General features: G+C 40.9%; 1 protein-coding gene across 1 annotated transcript in view; it reads right to left on the reverse strand.

Annotated features, from left to right (window-relative positions):
• CLPTM1 (CLPTM1 regulator of GABA type A receptor forward trafficking) overlaps window positions 1–19457 on the reverse strand; it is a gene marked incomplete at its 5' end in the record, with an annotated part of 41627 nt that continues 22170 nt past the window's right edge. The window contains 6 exons of the mRNA XM_033083866.1: window positions 1–236; window positions 4395–4562; window positions 9498–9633; window positions 12918–13013; window positions 14184–14241; window positions 18316–18448. Coding sequence (XP_032939757.1) covers window positions 49–236; window positions 4395–4562; window positions 9498–9633; window positions 12918–13013; window positions 14184–14241; window positions 18316–18448 — 779 coding nt within the window. The remainder of the gene's footprint in view (window positions 237–4394; window positions 4563–9497; window positions 9634–12917; window positions 13014–14183; window positions 14242–18315; window positions 18449–19457) is intronic.

Raw genomic sequence — 19457 nt, forward strand, 5'->3', positions numbered from 1 at the left:
TGTTTTTTTTTTTTGAGGGAATGTGCTGGTGGTGGGGTGGGGGAGGGGTTAATCCTTCTTCTTGTCCTCGGGGGGTTTTTGGGGAGGGGGGGGAGGGGCGGGGGGCAGCGCTGTGGGGGAGGGGCCGGGGGGCAGGGGGGGTTTGGGGGTCTCCCCGGTGCCCCCGAATTCGTTGACGCGCGTGGGGTCCACGCGGTAAATCCAGCGCTGGTACAGGTAGATGAAGAACACCACGTCTGGGGGGAGAGGTGGGATTAGTTGGGAATTATTTGGGAATTATTTGGGAATTCTGGGGGGGAAGGGGATGGGGGGACCCTGAAATCCCCTCTAGAACCCCAAAAAATCCATCTAGAATCCCAAATTCCCTCTGGAATCCCCCAAATCCCGCTCTAGAACCTGAAACCCCCTCTAGAACCCCGAAACTCCCCTCTAGAACCCCGAAATTCCCTCTCAAATCCCCCAAATTCCCTCTCAAATCCCCAAAACTTCCCCCTAGTACCCCAAAACTCCCCTCTAGAACCCCAGAATTCCCCCCTAGAACCCCAAAATCCAATCTTAAACCTCGAAACACCCTTCTAGAACCCTAAAACTCCACTCTAGAGCCCCGAAATCCAATCTGAAACCTCAAAACTCCCCTCTAGAACCCCAAAAGCACTTTCCTAGAATTCCATACCCCTCTAGAACCCCAAAATTCCCTTTCAAATCCCCAAATCTCCCCTCTGGAACCCCAGAACCCCCCTCTAGAACCCCAAACCCCCCTCTAGAACCCCCAAATTCCCCCTCAAACCCCCAAAACTCTCCTCTAGAACCCCAAAATTCCCCCTAAAACCCCCAAAATTCCCTTTCAAATCCCCAAAACTCCCCCTAGAACCCCAAAACTCCACTCTAGAACCCCAAAATCCACTTTTCTAGAATTCCATACCCCTCTAGAATCCCAAAAATCCCTCTCAACTCCCTAAAACTCCCCCTAGAACACCAAACTCCCTCTAGAACCCCAGAACTTCCTCCTAGAACCCCAAAACTCCACTCTAGAATCCCAAAATTCCCTTTCAAATCCCCAAAACTCCCCCTAGAACCCCAAAATTCCCCCTCAAATCCCCAAAATTTCCTCTCAAATCCCCAAAACTCCCCTATAGAACATCAGAACTCCCTTGTAAAATCCCAAAACTCCCCTCTAGAATCCCAAAATTCCCATCTAGAACCCTGACCCCCCTCTAGAACCCCAAATTTCCCTCTCAAATCCCCAAAATTCCCTTTCAAACCCCCACAACTCCCCCCTAGAACCCCAAAACTCCCCTCTAGAACCCCAAACTCCCCTATAGAACCCCAAACTCCCCTATAGAACCCCAAAACTCCCCTCTACAACCCAAAAATCCCCCTCAAATCCCAAAACTCCTCTCTACAACCCCAAAACTCCCCTCTAGAACCCCAAAAATTCACTTTCTAGAATCCCAGACCCCCTCCAGAACCCCAAAATTCCCTCTCAAATCCCCAAAACTCCCCCCTGGAACCCCAAAACTCCCTCCTAAAACCCCAAAACTCCCCTCTAGAACCCCAAACCTCCCTCTAGAACCCCAAACCCCCCTCTAGAACCCCCAAAAAACCCCCAAAACCCCACCTACCATCCCTCAGGCAGCCTATCCTGTACATCATGGGCATCTCTTCTGTGACCCCAAATCCCATCTAGAACCCCAAAACTCCCCTCTAGAACCCCATAACTCTGCTCTAGAACCCCCAAAACACTTTTCTAGAATTCCAAACCCCTCTAGAACCCAAAAATTCCCTCTCAAATCCCCGAAATTTCCCTCTCAAATCCCCAAAACTCCCCGCTAGAACCCAAAAAATTCCCCTCTAAAACCCCAAAATTCCACCTCAAATCCCGAAACCCCCCCCAAACCCCAAAAAATGCCCCTCTAGAACCCCAAACCCTCTCTAGAATCCCAAAATTCCCTTTCAAATCCCCAAAACTCCCCCTCAAATCCCCAAAATTCCCTTTCTGGATTCCCAAAATCCCCTCTAGAACCGCAAAATCCAATCTTAAACCCCAAACACCCCTCTAGAACCCAAAAATTCCCCTCTAGAACCCCAAAATTTCCCTCTCAAACACCTGAATTCTGCTCTAGAATCCCAAAAGCCCCCTCCTGGAACCCCAAAACCCCCCTCTAGAACCCCAAAAAACCCCCCCAAACCCCATGTACCATCCCTCAGGCAGCCTATCCTGTACATCATGGGCATCTCTTATGTGACCCCAAATCCCATCTAGAACCCCAAAATTCCCTCTAGAACCCCAAACTCCCCTATAGAACCCCAAAAATCCCCTCTACAACCCAAAAATTCCCCCTCAAATCCCAAAACTCCTCTCTACAACCCCAAAAACTCCCCTCTAGAACCCCAAAAATTCACTTTCTAGAATCCCAGACCCCCTCCAGAACCCCAAAATTCCCCCTCAAATCCCCAAAACTTCCCTCTAGAACCCCCAAATTCCCCTATAGAACCCCAAAATCCCTCTCAAATCCCCAAATTCCCTCTCAAATCCCCAAAACTTCCCCCTAGTACCCCAAAACTCCCCTCTAGAACCCCAGAACTCCCCTCTAGAACCCCAAAACTCCCCCCTAGATCCCCAAAACTCCCTCTCAAATGCCCAAAACTCCACTCCAGAGCCCCCAAAATCCAATTTTGAACCTCAAAACTCCCCTCTAGAACCCCAAATTCCCTCCCAAATCTCCAAAATTCTCTCTCAAATCCCCAAAATTCCCCTCTAGAACCCCAGAATTCCCCCCTAGAACCCCAGAACTTCTCTCTAGAACCCCAAAATCCAATCTGAAACCTCAAAGCTCTCCCCTAGAACCCCAAAACTCCCCCTAGAACCCCAAAACTCCACTGTAGAACCCCAAAATTCACTTTTCTAGAATTCCATACCCTTCTAGAACCCCAAAAATCCCTCTCAACTCCCTAAAACTTCCCTCTCAGATCCCCAAAACTCCCCCCTAGAACCCCAAAGTCATATTTTCTAGAATTCCATACATCTCTAGAACCCCAAAAATCACTTTTCTAGAATCCCAGACCCCCTCCAGAACCCCAAAATTCCCTCTCAAATCCCCAAAATTCCCTCTCAGATCCCCAAAACTCCCCCCTAGAACCCCAAAACCCCCCTCTAGAATCCCCAAACCCCCCTCTAGAACCCCAAAAATCCCTCTCAACTCCCTAAAACTCCCCCTAGAACCCCAAAACTCTGCTCTAGAACCCCAAAAGTCATTTTTCTAGAATTCCATACATCTCTAGAACCCCAAAAATCGCTTTTCTAGAATCCCAGACCCCCTCCAGAACCCCAAAATTCCCTCTCAAATCCCCAAAACTCTCCCCTAGAACCCCAAAACTCCCCTCTAGAACCCCAAACCTCCCTCTAGAACCCCAAAAAAACCCCAAACCCCACGTACCATCCCTCAGGCAGCCTATCCTGTACATCATGGGCATCTCTTCTGTGACCCCAAATCACCTCTAGAACCCCAGAACTCCCCTCTAGAACCCCCAAAATCCAATCTTAAACCCCAAAACGCCCTTCTAGAACCCCAAAACTCCACTCTGGAACCCCAAAATTCCCTTTCAAATCTCCAAAATTCCCAAAACTCCACTCTAGAACCCCAGAATTCCCCTCTAGAACTCCCAAAATCCAATCTTAAGCCCCAAAACTCCCCCCTAGAACTCCAGAACTCCCCTCTAGAACCCCAAAACGTCCATCTAAAACCCAAAAATTCCCTATCAAATCCCCAAAACTCCCCCCTAGAACCCCAAAACTCCCCTCTAGAACATCAAAACTCCACCTCAAATCCCCAAAATTCCCTCTCAAATCCCCAAAACTCCCCCATAGAACCCCAGAACTCCCCTCTAGAACCCCCCAAATCCAATCCTGAACCTCAAAACTCCCCTCTACAACCCCAAAATTCCCCTCTAGACTCCCGAAAGTTCCTCTCAAATCCCCAAAATTCCCTTTCTGGACTCCCAAAGTCCCCTCTAGAACCCCAAAATTCCCTCTCAAATCCCCCAAACCCCCCCTCCAGAACCCCAAAAATTCACTTTCTAGAATCCCAGACCCCCTCCAGAACCCCGAAGTTCCCCCTCAAATCCCCAAAACTCTCCCCTAGAACCCCCAACTCCCCTCTAGAATCCCAGAACTCCCCTCTAGAACCCCAAAACTCCCCTCTACAACCCAAAAATTCCCCCTCAAATCCCAAAACTCCTCTATACAACCCCAAAATTCCCCCTAGAACCCAAAAATTCCCCTCTAGAGCCCCAAAATTTCCCTCTCAAACACCTAAATTCTGCTCTAGAACCCCAAAAACCCCCCTCCCAAAACCCCAAAACCCCCCCAAAAAAACCCCCAAAAATGCACCTACCATCCCTCAGGCAGCCTATCCTGTACATCATGGGCATCTTGATGACGAAGGCGAACAGGTCGTCGATGAAAGTGTTCAGGGCCTTGTAGGTGAGCATGCGCCAGGGCAGGTGAGCCACGGACTGCAGCTTGTAGTTGATGAACAGCTGGGGGGTCATGGTGATGAAACCTAGAAAATGGGAATTTTGGGAATGATTTTGGGTTTTTTGGGATTTTTTTGGAATTTTTGGGGGATTTTTTGGGGATTTTTGGGGATTTTTTTGGATTTTATTGGGGTTTTTTTAAATTTTTTTTTAATTTTGGGAGACATTTTTGGGGTTTGGAGGTGCAGGTGTTGAGGAACCAGGGACTGGAGTAAGGAAAAATGGGATTTGGGAATAATTTTGGAATTTTGGGGGGATTTTTCTTTTATTTTTTGGGAATTTCGGAGGTGATTTGGAATTTTGGGAGCGATTTTTGGGGTTTGGAGGTGCAGGTATTGAGGAACAATGGACTGCAGCTTGTAGTTGATGAACAGTTGGGGTGTCATGGTGATGAACCCTAGAAAAATGGGAATTTTGGGAATTATTTGGGGTTTTTGGGATTTTTTTGGGGATTTTTTTGGGTTTTTTTGGGATTTTTTTGTATTTTTTTTGATTTTTTTTTTTAATTTTGGGAGTGATTTTTGGGGTTTGGAGGTGCAGGTGTTGAGGAACAATGGACTGGAATTTGTAGTTGATGAACAGCTGGGGGGTCATGGTGATGAAACCTAGAAAATGGGGATTATTTGGGGATTTCTGGAATTTTTTGGGATTTTTTTGGGTATTTTTTTGGGATTTTTTTGGAATTTTTTTGAATTTTTTGGGGATTTTTTTGGATTTTATTGGGGTTTTTTTGGATTTTTTTTAAATTTTGGGAGCGATTTTTGGGGTTTGGAGGTGCAGGTGTTGAGGAACCAGGGACTGGAACAGGGAAAAATGGGATTTGGGAATAATTTGGGGATTTTTGCGATTTTTGGAAATTTTTTTTAATTTTTTGGGGGGAATTTTTTGGCAATTTCGGAGGTGATTTGGAATTTTGGGAGCGATTTTTGGGGTTTGGAGGTGCAGGTGTTGAAAACAATTGACTGGAGCTTGGAATGGGGATGGATCCTGGGGAAAAATGGAATTTTGGGAATTATTTTGGGTTTTTTGGGAATTTTTGGGGATTTTTTTGAATTTTTTGGGATTTTTTCTTTAATTTTGGGAGGGATTTTTGGGGTTTGGAGGTGCAGGTGTTGAGGAACAATGGACTGGAGCAGGGAAAAATGGGATTTGGGAATTATTTGGGGATTTTGGGGAATTATTTTGGAATTTTTGGGGGGATATTTTGGGAATTTCGGAGGTGATTTGGAATTTTGGGAGCGATTTTTGGGGTTTGGAGGTGCAGGTGTTGAGGAACAATGGACTGGAATTTGTAGTTGATGAACAGCTGGGGGGTCATGGTGATGAACCCTAGAAAATGGGAATTATTTGGGGATTTCTGGGATTTTTTGGGATTTTTTTGGGGTTTTTTTGGGGTTTTTTGGGGATTTTTTGGGATTTTTTTGAATTTTTTGGGATTTTTTCTTTAATTTTGGGAGGGATTTTTGGGGTTTGGAGGTGCAGGTGTTGAGGGACCAAGGACTGGAGCAGGGAAAAATGGGATTTGGGAATAATTTGGGGATTTTTGCGATTTTTGGAATTTTTTTTTAATTTTTTTGGGGGGATTTATTGGGAATTTCGGAGGTGATTTGGAATTTTGGGAGCGATTTTTGGGGTTTGGAGGTGCAGGTGTTGAGGGATGAACAGCTGGGGGGTCATGGTGATGAACCCTAGAAAATGGGAATTATTTGGGGATTATTTTGGGATTTTTGGGGTTTTTCTGGAATTTTTGGGGGGATTTTTTGGGGATTTTTTTTAATTTTTTGGGGATTTTTTTTGATTTTTTGGGAATTTTGGGAGCGATTTTTGGGGTTTGGAGGTGCAGGTGTTGAGGGACCAAGGACTGGAGCAGGGAAAAATGGGATTTGGGAATTATTTGGGGATTTTGGGGAATTATTTTGGAATTTTTGGGGGGATATTTTGGGAATTTCGGAGCTGATTTGGAATTTTGGGAGCGATTTTTGGGGTTTGGAGGTGCAGGTGTTGAAGAACAATGGACTGGAATTTGTAGTTGATGAACAGCTGGGGGGTCATGGTGATGAACCCTAGAAAATGGGAATTATTTGGGGATTTCTGGAATTTTCTGGGATTTTTTGGGATTTTCTTGGGATTTTTTTTTAGAATTTTTGGGAATTTTTGGGGGATTTTTTTTAATTTTTTGGGATTTTTTCTTTAATTTTGGGAGGGATTTTTGGGGTTTGGAGGTGCAGGTGTTGAGGGACCAAGGACTGGAGCAGGGAAAAATGGGATTTGGGAATTGTTTGGGGATTTTGGGGAATTATTTTGGAATTTTTGGAAATTTTTTGGGGATTTTTTGGGAATTTCGGAGGTGATTTGGAATTTTGCGAGCGATTTTTGGGGTTTGGAGGTGCAGGTGTTGAGGAACAATTGACTGGAATTTGTAGTTGATGAACAGCTGGGGGGTCATGGTGATGAAACCTAGAAAATGGGAATTATTTTGGGATTTCTGGAATTTTTGGGGATTTTTTTGGGAATTTTTTGGAATTTTTGGGGGATTTTTTTTGGTTTTTTGGGTATTTTTTTGGATTTTTTGGGAATTTTGGGAGGGATTTTTGGGGTTTGGAGGTGCAGGTGTTAAGGGACCACAGAGAGGAGCTTGGAATGGGGATGGATCCTGGAGAAAAATGGGATTTGGGAATTATTTTGGGAATTATTTCAGGAATTTTGGAATTTTTTGGGGATTTTTTTTGGGATTTTTCTGGAATTTCAGAGGTGATTTGGAATTTTGGGAGCGATTTTTGGGGTTTGGAGGTGCAGGTGTTGAGGGATGAACAGCTGGGGGGTCATGGTGATGAACCCTAGAAAAATGGGAATTATTTGGGGATTATTTTGGGATTTTGGGGATTTCTTGGGATTTTTTGGGGGTTTTTTTGGGATTTTTTTGGGTATTTTTTGGGGTTTTTTGGGATTTTTTTTAGGGATTTTTTGGGTCTTTTTATGGATTTTTTTTATAAATTTTAGGAGCGATTTTTGGGGTTTGGAGGTGCAGGTGTTGAGGAACCAGGGACTGGAGCAGGGAAAAATGGCATTTGGGAATAATTTGGGGATTTTTGCGATTTTTGGAATTTTTTTTTAATTATTTGGGGGGATTTTTTGGGAATTTCGGAGGTGATTTGGGGGTTTGGGAGCGATTTTTGGGGTTTGAAGGTGCAGGTGTTGAGGGATGAACAGCTGGGGGGTCATGGTGATGAACCCTAGAAAAATGGGAATTATTTGGGGATTATTTTGGGATTTTTCGGGTTTTTCTGGAATTTTTGGGGGGATTTTTTGGGGATTTTTTTTTATTTTTTTGGGTATTTTTTTTGATTTTTTGGGAATTTTGGGAGGGATTTTTGGGGTTTGGAGGTGCAGGTGTTAAGGGACCACAGAGAGGAGCTTGGAATGGGGATGGATCCTGGAGAAAAATGGAATTATTTTGGGATTTGGGGAATTTTTTTGGAATTTTTTTGGAATTTTTTTGGAATTTTGGGGGGATTTTTTCTGGAACATTCTGGGGATTTTTCTGGAAAATTCCAGAGATTTCCCCAGAATATTCCAGGGATTTTTCTGAGGATTTTTCCAGGAATTTTCCCAGGATATTCCAGCGATTTTTTTGGAACATTCCAGGAATTTCCCCAGGAATTCTGGGATTTTTCCAGAACATTCCAGTGATTTTTCCCGGGATTTTTCTGGAACATTCCAGGGATTTTCCTGAGGATTTCTCTGGATCATTCCAGGAATTTTCTCAGGAATTCTGGGGATTTTGGGGGGATTTTTCAGGGAATTTTCCCGGATCATTCTGGGGATTTTTCCAGATAATTCCAGGAATTGCCCCAGGAATTCAGGAATTCTGAGATTTTTCTGGAACATTCCAGGGATTTTTCCTGGGATTTTTTTTGAACATTCCATTGATTTTTCCGGCTCATTCCATGGATTTCCCCAGGAATTCTGGGAGTTTTCTGGAACATTCCAGGGATTTTTCTGGATCATTCCAGGCATTTTTCCTGGGATATTTTTTGAACATTCCAGGGATTTTTCTGGGGATTTTCCTGGATCATTCTGGGGATTTTTTGGGGGATTTTTCTGGAACATTCCAGGGATTTTTCCTGGGATTTTTTTTAAACATCCCTGGGATTGTTCCGGCTCATTCCATGGATTCCCCCACGAATTCTGGGAGTTTTCTGGAACATTCCAGGGATTTTTCTGGGGATTTTCCTGGATCATTTTCCCCAGGAATTCTGGGATTTTTCTGGAACATTCCAGGGATTTTTCCAGAACATTCCAGGGATTTTTCCCGGGATTTTTTTTTACATTCCCGGGGTTTTTCCATGAATTTCCCCAGGAATTCTGGGATTTTTCTGGAACATTCCAGGGATTTTTCCAGAACATTCAATGGATTTCCCCAGAAATTCCAGGGATTTTCCTGGCTCATTCCATGGATTCCCCTAGGAATTCAGTGATTTTTCCGGAACATTCCAGGGATTTTTCCCGTGGTTTTTCCGGAACATTCCCAGGATTTTTCCGGAACATTCCTGGGATTTTTCCTAGGATTTTTTTGAACATTCCCAGGATTTTTTTTGAACATTCCCAGGATTTTTCCCGGGATTTTTTTGAACATTCCCAGGATTTTTCCATGGATTCCCCCAGAAATTCCGGGGATTTTTTTTGAACATTCCAGGGATTTTTCCCAGGATTTTTCCGGAACATTCCAGGGATTTTTCCCGTGGTTTTTCCAGAACATTCCAGGGATTTTTCTGGAACATTCCTGGGATTTTTCCCAGGATTTTTCCGGAACATTCCAGGGATTTTTCCCAGGATTTTTCCGGAACGTTCCAGGGATCTTCCCCAGGATTTTTCCGGAACATTCCCGGTATTTTCCTATGGATTTTTCCGGAACATTCCCGGTATTTTTCCATGGATTTCCCAGGAGCTGTGTCTCTCACCGAAGGTCAGCAGGAAGCCGTAGAGCATGCTGAGCACCCACGAGTACCAGCCCTTGTGCTCCAGGTACAGCAGGCTGTACACGGCGTAACAGCCCAGCAGCGGGAACAGGATCCACGACAGGTACCGGAACGCCATCTGGGAATAAACAATGGGAATTACAATGGGAATTACAGCGGGAACAGGATCCACGACAGGTACCGGAACGCCATCTGCCAAAAAAATGGGAATTACAATGGGAATTACAGCGGGAACAGGATCCACGACAGGTACCGGAACGCCATCTGGGAATAAAAACAATGGGAATTACAGCGGGAATTAGAGAGGGAAAAACAGGATCCACGACAGGTACCGGAACGCCATCTGGGAATAACGGGAAAAACGGGAATTACAGCAGGAAAAATGGGAATTACAGTGGGAATTACAATGGGAATTACAGCGGGAACAGGATCCACGACAGGTACCGGAACGCCATCTGGGAAAAAAAACAATGGGAATTACAGCGGGAATTATAGAGGGAACAGGATCCACGACAGGTACCGGAACGCCATCTGGGAAATGGGAAAAATGGGAATTACAACGGGAATTACAATGGGAATTACAGCGGGAACAGGATCCACGACAGGTACCGGAACGCCATCTGGGAAATGGGAAAAATGGGAATTACAACGGGAATTACAATGGGAATTACAGTGGGAACAGGATCCACGACAGGTACCGGAACGCCATCTGGGAATAACGGGAAAAATGGGAATTAGAGAGGGAAAAATGGGAATTACAACAGGAATTACAATGGGAATTACAATGGGAAAAATGGGAATTACAATGGGAATTACAGCGGGAATGGGATCCACGACAGGTACCGGAACGCCATCTGGGAATAAAAACAATGGGAATTACAATGGGAATTACAGCGGGAAAAATGGGAATTATAGAGGGAAAAATGGGAATTATAGAGGGAATTACAGCGGGAACAGGATCCACGACAGGTACCGGAACGCCATCTGGGAATAATGGGAAAAACAGGAAAAATGGGAATTACAGCAGGAACAGGATCCACGACAGGTACCGGAACGCCATCTGCGAAGAAATGGGAATTACAATGGGAATTACAGCGGGAATAATGGGAATTACAATGGGAATTACAGCGGGAACAGGATCCACGACAGGTACCGGAACGCCATCTGGGAAAAAACAATGGGAAAAATGGGAAAAAATGGGAATTACAGAGGGAATTACAGCGGGAACAGGATCCATGACAGGTACCGGAACGCCATCTGGGAAAACAGGAATTACAATGGGAATTACAACGGGAATAATGGGAATTACAGCAGGAATTACAGCGGGAATTACAGCGGGAACAGGATCCACGACAGGTACCGGAACGCCATCTGGGAAATGGGAAAAATGGGAATTACAATGGGAATTACAATGGGAATAATGGGAATTACAATGGGAATTACAGCGGGAAAAACAGGATCCACGACAGGTACCGGAACGCCATCTGGGAAAAAAAACAGGAAAAATGGGAATTAGAGAGGGAATTATAGAGGGAAAAACAGGATCCACGACAGGTACCGGAACGCCATCTAGGAATAAAAACAATGGGAATTACAACGGGAATAATGGGAATTATAGAGGAAAAAACGGGAATTATAGAGGGAAAAATGGGAATTACAACGGGAATTATAGAGGGAAAAATGGGAATTACAGCGGAAACAGGATCCACGACAGGTACCGGAACGCCATCTGGGAATAAAAACAATGGGAATTACAATGGGAATTATAGAGGGAACAGGATCCACGACAGGTACCGGAACGCCATCTGGGAAAAAAATGGGAATTACAATGGGAATTATAGAGGGAAAAACAGGATCCACAACAGGTACCGGAACGCCATCTGGGAAAAAATGGGAATTACAATGGGAATTACAACGGGAATAATGGGAATTATAGAGGAAAAAACGGGAATTATAGAGGGAAAAATGGGAATTACAGCGGGAACAGGATCCACGACAGGTACCGGAACGCCATCTGCGAAATGGGAAAAATGGGAATTACAGCGGGAACAGGATCCACGACAGGTACCGGAACGCCATCTGGGAATAACGGGAAAAATGGGAAAAATGGGAATTATAGAGGGAAAAACAGGATCCACGACAGGTACCGGAACGCCATCTGGGAATAACGGGAAAAACGGGAATTACAGCAGGAAAAATGGGAATTACAGAGGGAGAAATGGGAATTACAACGGGAATTACAATGGGAATTATAGCGGGAACAGGATTCACGACAGGTACCGGAACACCATCTGGGAATAACGGGAAAAACGGGAATTACAATGGGAATTAGAGAGGGAAAAACAGGATCCACGACAGGTACCGGAACGCCATCTGGGAATAAAAACAATGGGAATTACAATGGGAATTACAGCGGGAACAGGATCCACGACAGGTACCGGAACGCCATCTGGGAAAAAATGGGAATCACAATGGGAAAAATGGGAATTATAGAGGGAAAAACAGGAATTATAGAGGGAAAAATGGGAATTACAGTGGGAACGGGATCCACGACAGGTACCGGAACGCCATCTGGGAAACAGGAAAAATGGGAATTACAATGGGAATTACAATGGGAATTACAATGGGAATTACAATGGGAATTACAGCGGGAACAGGATCCATGACAGGTACCGGAACGCCAGCTGGGAAAAAATGGGAATTACAATGGGAATTATAGAGGATAAAATGGGAATTACAGTGGGAATTACAGCGGGAACAGGATCCATGACAGGTACCGGAACGCCATCTGGGAAAAAATGGGAATTACAAAGGGAAAAATGGGAATTATAGAGGGAAAAATGGGAATTACAATGGGAACGGGATCCACGACAGGTACCAGAACGCCATCTGGGAAACAGGAAAAATGGGAATTAAAACGGGAATTACAGCGGGAACAGGATCCATGACAGGTACCGGAACGCCATCTGGGAAATGGGAAAAATGGGAATTACAATGGGAATTACAGCGGGAACAGGATCCACAACAGGTACCGGAACGCCATCTGGGAAATGGGAATAACGGGAATATCAGGAATTACCGGGGAAAAATGGGACGTGTGGGGGAAAAAAAAAAAGTGGCAATTATGGGGGGAAAAAATGGGAATTATAGGGAAAAAAAATGGGAATTATGGGGGGAAAAATGGGAATTACAGGGGAAAAAAAATGGGAATTATGGGGGGAAAAATGGGAATTCCAATGGGATCAGAATGGGTGGGAACAGGATCCACAACAGGTACTGGAATGCCAACTGGAAAAATGGGAATTATGGGAATTATCAGGGGGAAAATGGGAATTATAAGGGGAAAAAATGGGAATTGTGGGGGGAAAATCCGTGGAATTGCAGCCCCATCCCCTCACTCACGTCGTCGTAGACCTTGGTGGACGACTCCACGTAGGTGGATTTGTCCTTGAAGCTCACGCGGGGAAACATCCCGGCCACCTTCTGCTGCCGGTCCAGCTGCCAAAAAACGGGAAATCCTGAATTATCCATGCGGGAAATGCCAGAAAATCCCAATTTCCAAATTATCCACCCAGAAAAATGGGGAAATCCCAAATTATCCACTCGGGAAATCCCAGAAAATCCCAAATTATTCACTCAGGAAAACGGGGAAATCTCAATTTCCAAATAATCTACTTGGAAAAATGGGAAATCCCAAATTATCCACTTGGGAAATCCCAGAAAATCCCAAATTATCCACTCAGGAAAAAGGGAAATCCCAAATTATCCACTCAGGAAAACAGGGAAATCCCAATTTCCAAATAATCCACTCAGAAAAATGGGAAAATCCCAATTTATCCACTCAGGAAAACAGGGAAATCCCAATTTCCAAATTATCCAATTGGAAAAATGGGAAATCCCAAATTATCCACTCAGGAAAACAGGGAAATCCCAATTTCCAAATAATCCACTCGGGAAAATGGGAAATCCCAAATTATCCACTCAGCAAATCCCAGAAAATCCCAAATTGTCCACTCAGGAAATCCCAGAAAATCCCAAATTATCCACTCAGGAAAACCTGGAAAATTCCAATTTAACTGCTGTGGGAAAATCCCAAATTATCCACTTGGGAAAATAGGAAAATCCAACTGGAAAAATGGGAAATCCCAAATTATTCACTCAGGAAATCCCAGAAAGTCCCAAATTGTCCACTCGGGAAATCCCAGAAAATCCCAATTTATCCACTCAGGAAAATGAGGAAATCACAATTTCCAAATAATCCACTCAGAGAAATGGGAAATCCCAGTTAAAGCAGGAAATATCCCAATTTAACCCCTGGAAAATCCCAGTTTGAGCATGAAATTCCCAGTTTATCCCTCGGAAAATCCCAGTTTAGGCAGGAAATTCCCAGTTTAACCCCTGGAATATCCCAGTTTAAGCAGGAAATTCCCAGTTTAACCCCTGGAAATTCCCAGTTTAGGCAGGAAATTCCCAGTTTAACCATGGGTAAATCCCAGTTAAAGCAGGAAATTCCCAGTTTAACCCCTGGAAAATCCCAGTTGAAGCAGGAAATTCCCAGTTTAACCCCTGGAAATTCCCAGTTTAAGCAGGAAATTCCCAGTTTAAGCAGGAAATTCCCAGTTTGAGCAGGAAATTCCCAGTTTAACCCTGGAAAATCCCAGTGCTCACCCGCACGTCCATGACCTTGGTGATTTTCCAGAGGTCGATGAGCAGCCCCACGAAGACGCTGAAGGAAAGACAAAATCACAGAAATCAAAATATTAGAAATCTCAAAATCACATAATTATAAAATCACAGAAATCACAGAAATTAAAATAATAGAAATCTCAAAATCACATAATTATAAAATCACAGAAATCACAGAAATTAAAATAATAGAAATCTCAAAATCACATAATTATAAAATCATATAAATCACAGAAATGGCAGAAATCAAAATCACAGAATGATAAAATTACAGAAATCAAAATCATAGAAATCTCAAAAAACACAGAAATATAAAATAATAGAAATCACAGAAATTTCAAGATCACAGATTGATAAAAGCCACAGAAATAAAATTAATAGAAATCACAAAATCACAGAATGATAAAACCACAGAAATAAAAATAATAGAAATCACAAAAAAAATCACAAAATCACAGAATGACAAAATCATAGAAATCACAAAAACCACAATCACATAAATCACATAAATAAAAACAATGGAAATCACAGAAATCACAGAATGATAAAAACACAGAAATCACAGAATGATAAAATCACAGTAATTGAAATCACAGAAATCACAGTAATTGAAATCACAGAAATCACAAAATCACAGGATGATAAAATCTCAGAAATTAAAATAATCGAAACCACAAAATCATAGAATGAAATAATAGAAATCACAATCATAGAAATCAGAAAAATCACAAAAATTTAACAGAAATCACAATCATAGAAATCACAGAATGATAAAAATCACAGAAATCACAATCATAGAAATCACAGAATCACCGAAATCACAATCATAGAAATCAATCACAAAATCACAGAAATCACAATCACACAAATCACAGAATTATAGAATAATAGAAATCATAGAGTTCACAAAATCACAGAAATCACAGCATGATAAAATCACAGAAATCACAATCATAGAAATCACAGAATCACAGAAATTGCAATCATAGAAATCACAAAATCACAGAAATCACAATCATAGAAATCACACAAATGGCAGAATTATAAAAACCACAGAATTCACAATCATAGAAATCACAAAATCACAAAAACCACAATCACACAAATCACAGAATTATAGAATAATAGAAATCAGAGTTCACAAAATCACAGAAATCACAAAATCACAGAAATCACAAAATCACAGAAACCACAATCACACAAATCACAGAATTATAGAATAATAGAAATCATAGAGTTCACAAAATCACAGAAATCACAGCATGATAAAATCACAGAAACCACAATCCTAGAAATCCGAGAAATCACAGAAATTGCAATCATAGAATTCACAAAATCACAGAAATCACAATCATAGAAATCACAGAATGATAAAACAATAGAAATCATAGAGATCACAAAAATAACAAATCACAGAAATCAAAATCATAGAAATCACAGAATAATAAAACAATATAAACCATAGAGATCACAAAAAGTAACAGAAATCACAGAAATCACAGAAATCAAAATCATAGAAATCACAAAATCACAGAATGATAAAATCATAGAAAATCTCAACTATAAAAATCACAGAAATCAAAATCACAGAAATCCCAGAAATCAGGAAATCACAGAAATCACAGAATGATAAAATCACAGAAATCACAGAATGATAAAAAACACAGAAATCACAGAATGATAAAATCACAGTAATTGAAATCACAGAAATCACAGTAATTGAAATCACAGAAATCACAAAATCACAGGGTGATAAAATCTCAGAAATCAAAATAATCGAAACCACAAAATCATAGAATGAAATAATAGAAATCACAATCATAGAAATCAGAGAAATCACAAAAATTTAACAGAAATCACAATCACAGAAATCACAGAATGATAAAATAATAGAAATCATAGAGATCACAAAAATAACAAATCACAGAAATAAAAATCACAGAAATAAAAACCATAGAAATAAAAATCACAGAAATAAAAATCATAGAAATCACAAAATCACAGAATGATAAAATCACAGAAATCACAATCATAGAAATCACAGAATGATAAAATAATAAAAATCATAGAGATCACAAAAATAACAAATCACAGAAATAATAATCACAGAAATCACAAAATCACAGAATGATGAAATCACAGAAACCACAATTATAGAAATCAAAGAAATCACAAAATCATAGAAATCACAATCACAGAAATCACAGAATGATAAAATAATAGAAATCACAGAGATCACAAAAAAAACAAATCACAGAAATAAAAATCACAGAAATAAAAATCATAGAAATAAAAATCATAGAAATCACAAAGTCACAGAATGATAAAATCACAGAAATCACAATCACAGAAATCAGAGAATGATAAAATAATAGAAATCACAGAGATCACAAAAATAACAAATCACAGAAATCAAAATCATAGAAATCACAAAATCACAAAAACCACAATCACACAAATCACAGAATTATAGAATAACAGAAATCAGAGTTCACAAAATCACAGAAATCACAATCATAGAAATCACAGAATTCACAAAATCACAGAAATCACAGAATCACCAAAATCACAATCATATAAATCAAAGAAATCACAAAATCACAGAAATCACAATCACACAAATCACAGAATTATAAAATAATAGAGATCATAGAGTTCACAAAATCACAGAAATCACAGCATGATAAAATCACAGAAATCACAATCCTAGAAATCCGAGAAATCACAGAAATTGCAATCATAGAAATCACAAAATCACAGAAATCACAATCATAGAAATCACAGAATGATAAAATAATAGAAATCATAGAGATCACAAAAATAACAAATCACAGAAATCAAAATCATAGAAATCACAGAATAATAAAACAATATAAACCATAGAGATCACAAAAAATAACAGAAATCACAGAAATCACAGAAATCAAAATCATAGAAATCACAAAATCACAGAAATCTCAATGATAAAAATCATAGAAATCAAAAATCACAGAAATCCCAGAAATAAAAATCACAGAAAGATAAAATCCTAGAAATCACAATCACAGAAATCACAGAAATCAGAAAATCACAGAAATCACAGAATTATGAAATCATAGAAATAGAAATAACAGAAATCACAGAAATCACAGAAATCACAGAAAGATAAAATAATACAAATCACAATCACAGAAATCACAGAAATAATAAAATAATAAAAATCACAGAATTATAAAATCAAAGAAATAAAAATCACAGCTGATTATCAATAAAATCACTGATAATCAATAGCAGTATTGATCAGGACACTGATCACCAAATGAAATAATTTATATTATTTATTATATAAATTTATAAATTACATAAATATATTGATTATTCTGCTATTGATTACCAATCACACAAAAGCCAATCAATAGCATTATTGATTAGGGCCCACCTGACCATTAATAAAACCAATCACTGCCAATCAACAGCAGTATTGATCAGGACACTGATCACCAATGAAATCATTGACCAGCACAGTTATTTACTACATAAATTTATAAATTACATGAATATATTGATTATTCTGCTATTGATTACCAATCACATAAAATTCAATCAATAGCAGTATTGATCAGGACACTGACCATCAATAAAACCAATCACTGATAATCAACAGCAGTATTGATCAGGACACTGATCACCAATGAAATCATTGACCAGCAGTTATTTACTATATAAATATTGATTATTCTGCTATTGATTACCAATCACACAAAAGCCAATCAATAGCATTATTGATTAGGGCCTACCTGACCATTAATAAAACCAATCACTGCCAATCAATAGCAGTATTGATCAGGACCCTGATCACCAATGAAATCATTGACCAGCAGTTATTTACTATATAAATATTGATTATTCTGCTATTGATCACCAATCACATAAAAGCCAATCAATATCAGTATTGATCAGGGCCCAATGACCATTAATAAAACCAATCACTGCCAATCAATAGCAGTATTGATCAGGACACTGATCACCAATGAAATCATTGACCAGCGTTAATTATTATATAAATATTGATTATTCTGCTATTGATCACCAATCACACAAAAGCCAATCAATAGCAGTATTGATCAGGGCCCACCTGAGCTGCACCACCACGTTGGTCTCGTTGTCCAGGATGTAGAGCAGGACCACGAGGGACTGGAACACCCCGAAAAACACGGAGCGCACCGAGAGCCCCTCCAGGGACTGCCGGCTGTTCCAGAACTGGATGTCTGGGAAAAAAATGGGAATTTTGGGAGTTATTTGGGAATTCTGGGATTCCAAAAAATGGGAATTTTGGGGTTCTGGAATCCCAGAGAGCCCCTGCAGGGAGTGATGGCTGCTCCAGAACTGGATGTCTGGGGAAAAAATGGGAATTTTGGGAGTTATTTGGGAATTCTGGAATTCAAAAAAAATGGGAATTTTGGGGTTCTGGAATTCCCCTACAGGGACTGATGGCTGTTCCAGAACTGGGTGTCTGGGAAAAAAGGGAATTTTGGAATTATTTGGGAATTTGAGAATTCCAAGAAACAGTAATTTGGGAATTCTGGAATTCCAAAAAACGGGAATTGGGGAATTCTGGAATTATTTGGAAATTCTGGAATTATTTGGGAATTCTGGAATTATTTGGAAATTCTGGAATTCCCCTCCAGGGACTGCCGGCTGTTCCAGAACTGGATGTCTGGGGGGAAAAATGGGAATTTGGGAATTATTAGGAATTCTGGAATTCCAAAAAATGGGAATTTTGGGGTTCTGGAATTCTGGAATTCCCCTGCAGGGAGTGATGGCTGTTCCAGAACTGGATGTCTGGGGAAAAATGGGAATTTTGGGAGTTATTTGGGAATTCTGGGATTCCAAAAAATGGGAATTTTGGGAGTTATTTGGGAATTCTGGAATTCCAAAAAAATGGGAATTTTGGGGTTCTGGAATCCCAGAGAGCCCCTGCAGGGAGTGATGGCTGTTCCAGAACTGGATGTCTGGGGAAAAAATGGGAATTTGGGAGTTATTTGGGAATTTTGGAATTCCAAAAAATGAGAATTTTGGGGTTCTGGAATTCTGGAATTCCCCTGCAGGGAGTGATGGTTGCTCCAGAACTGGATGTCTGGAAAAAAATGGGAATTTTGGGAATTATTTGGGAATTCTGGAATTATTTGGGAATTCTGGAATTCCCCTGCAGGGACTGATGGCTGTTCCAGAACTGGGTACCTGGGAAAAAAAGGGAATTTTGGAATTATTTGGGAA

This window comes from Catharus ustulatus, chromosome 34 (genome assembly GCF_009819885.2).
Source record: "Catharus ustulatus isolate bCatUst1 chromosome 34, bCatUst1.pri.v2, whole genome shotgun sequence".
NCBI classification, from domain to species: domain Eukaryota; kingdom Metazoa; phylum Chordata; class Aves; order Passeriformes; family Turdidae; genus Catharus; species Catharus ustulatus.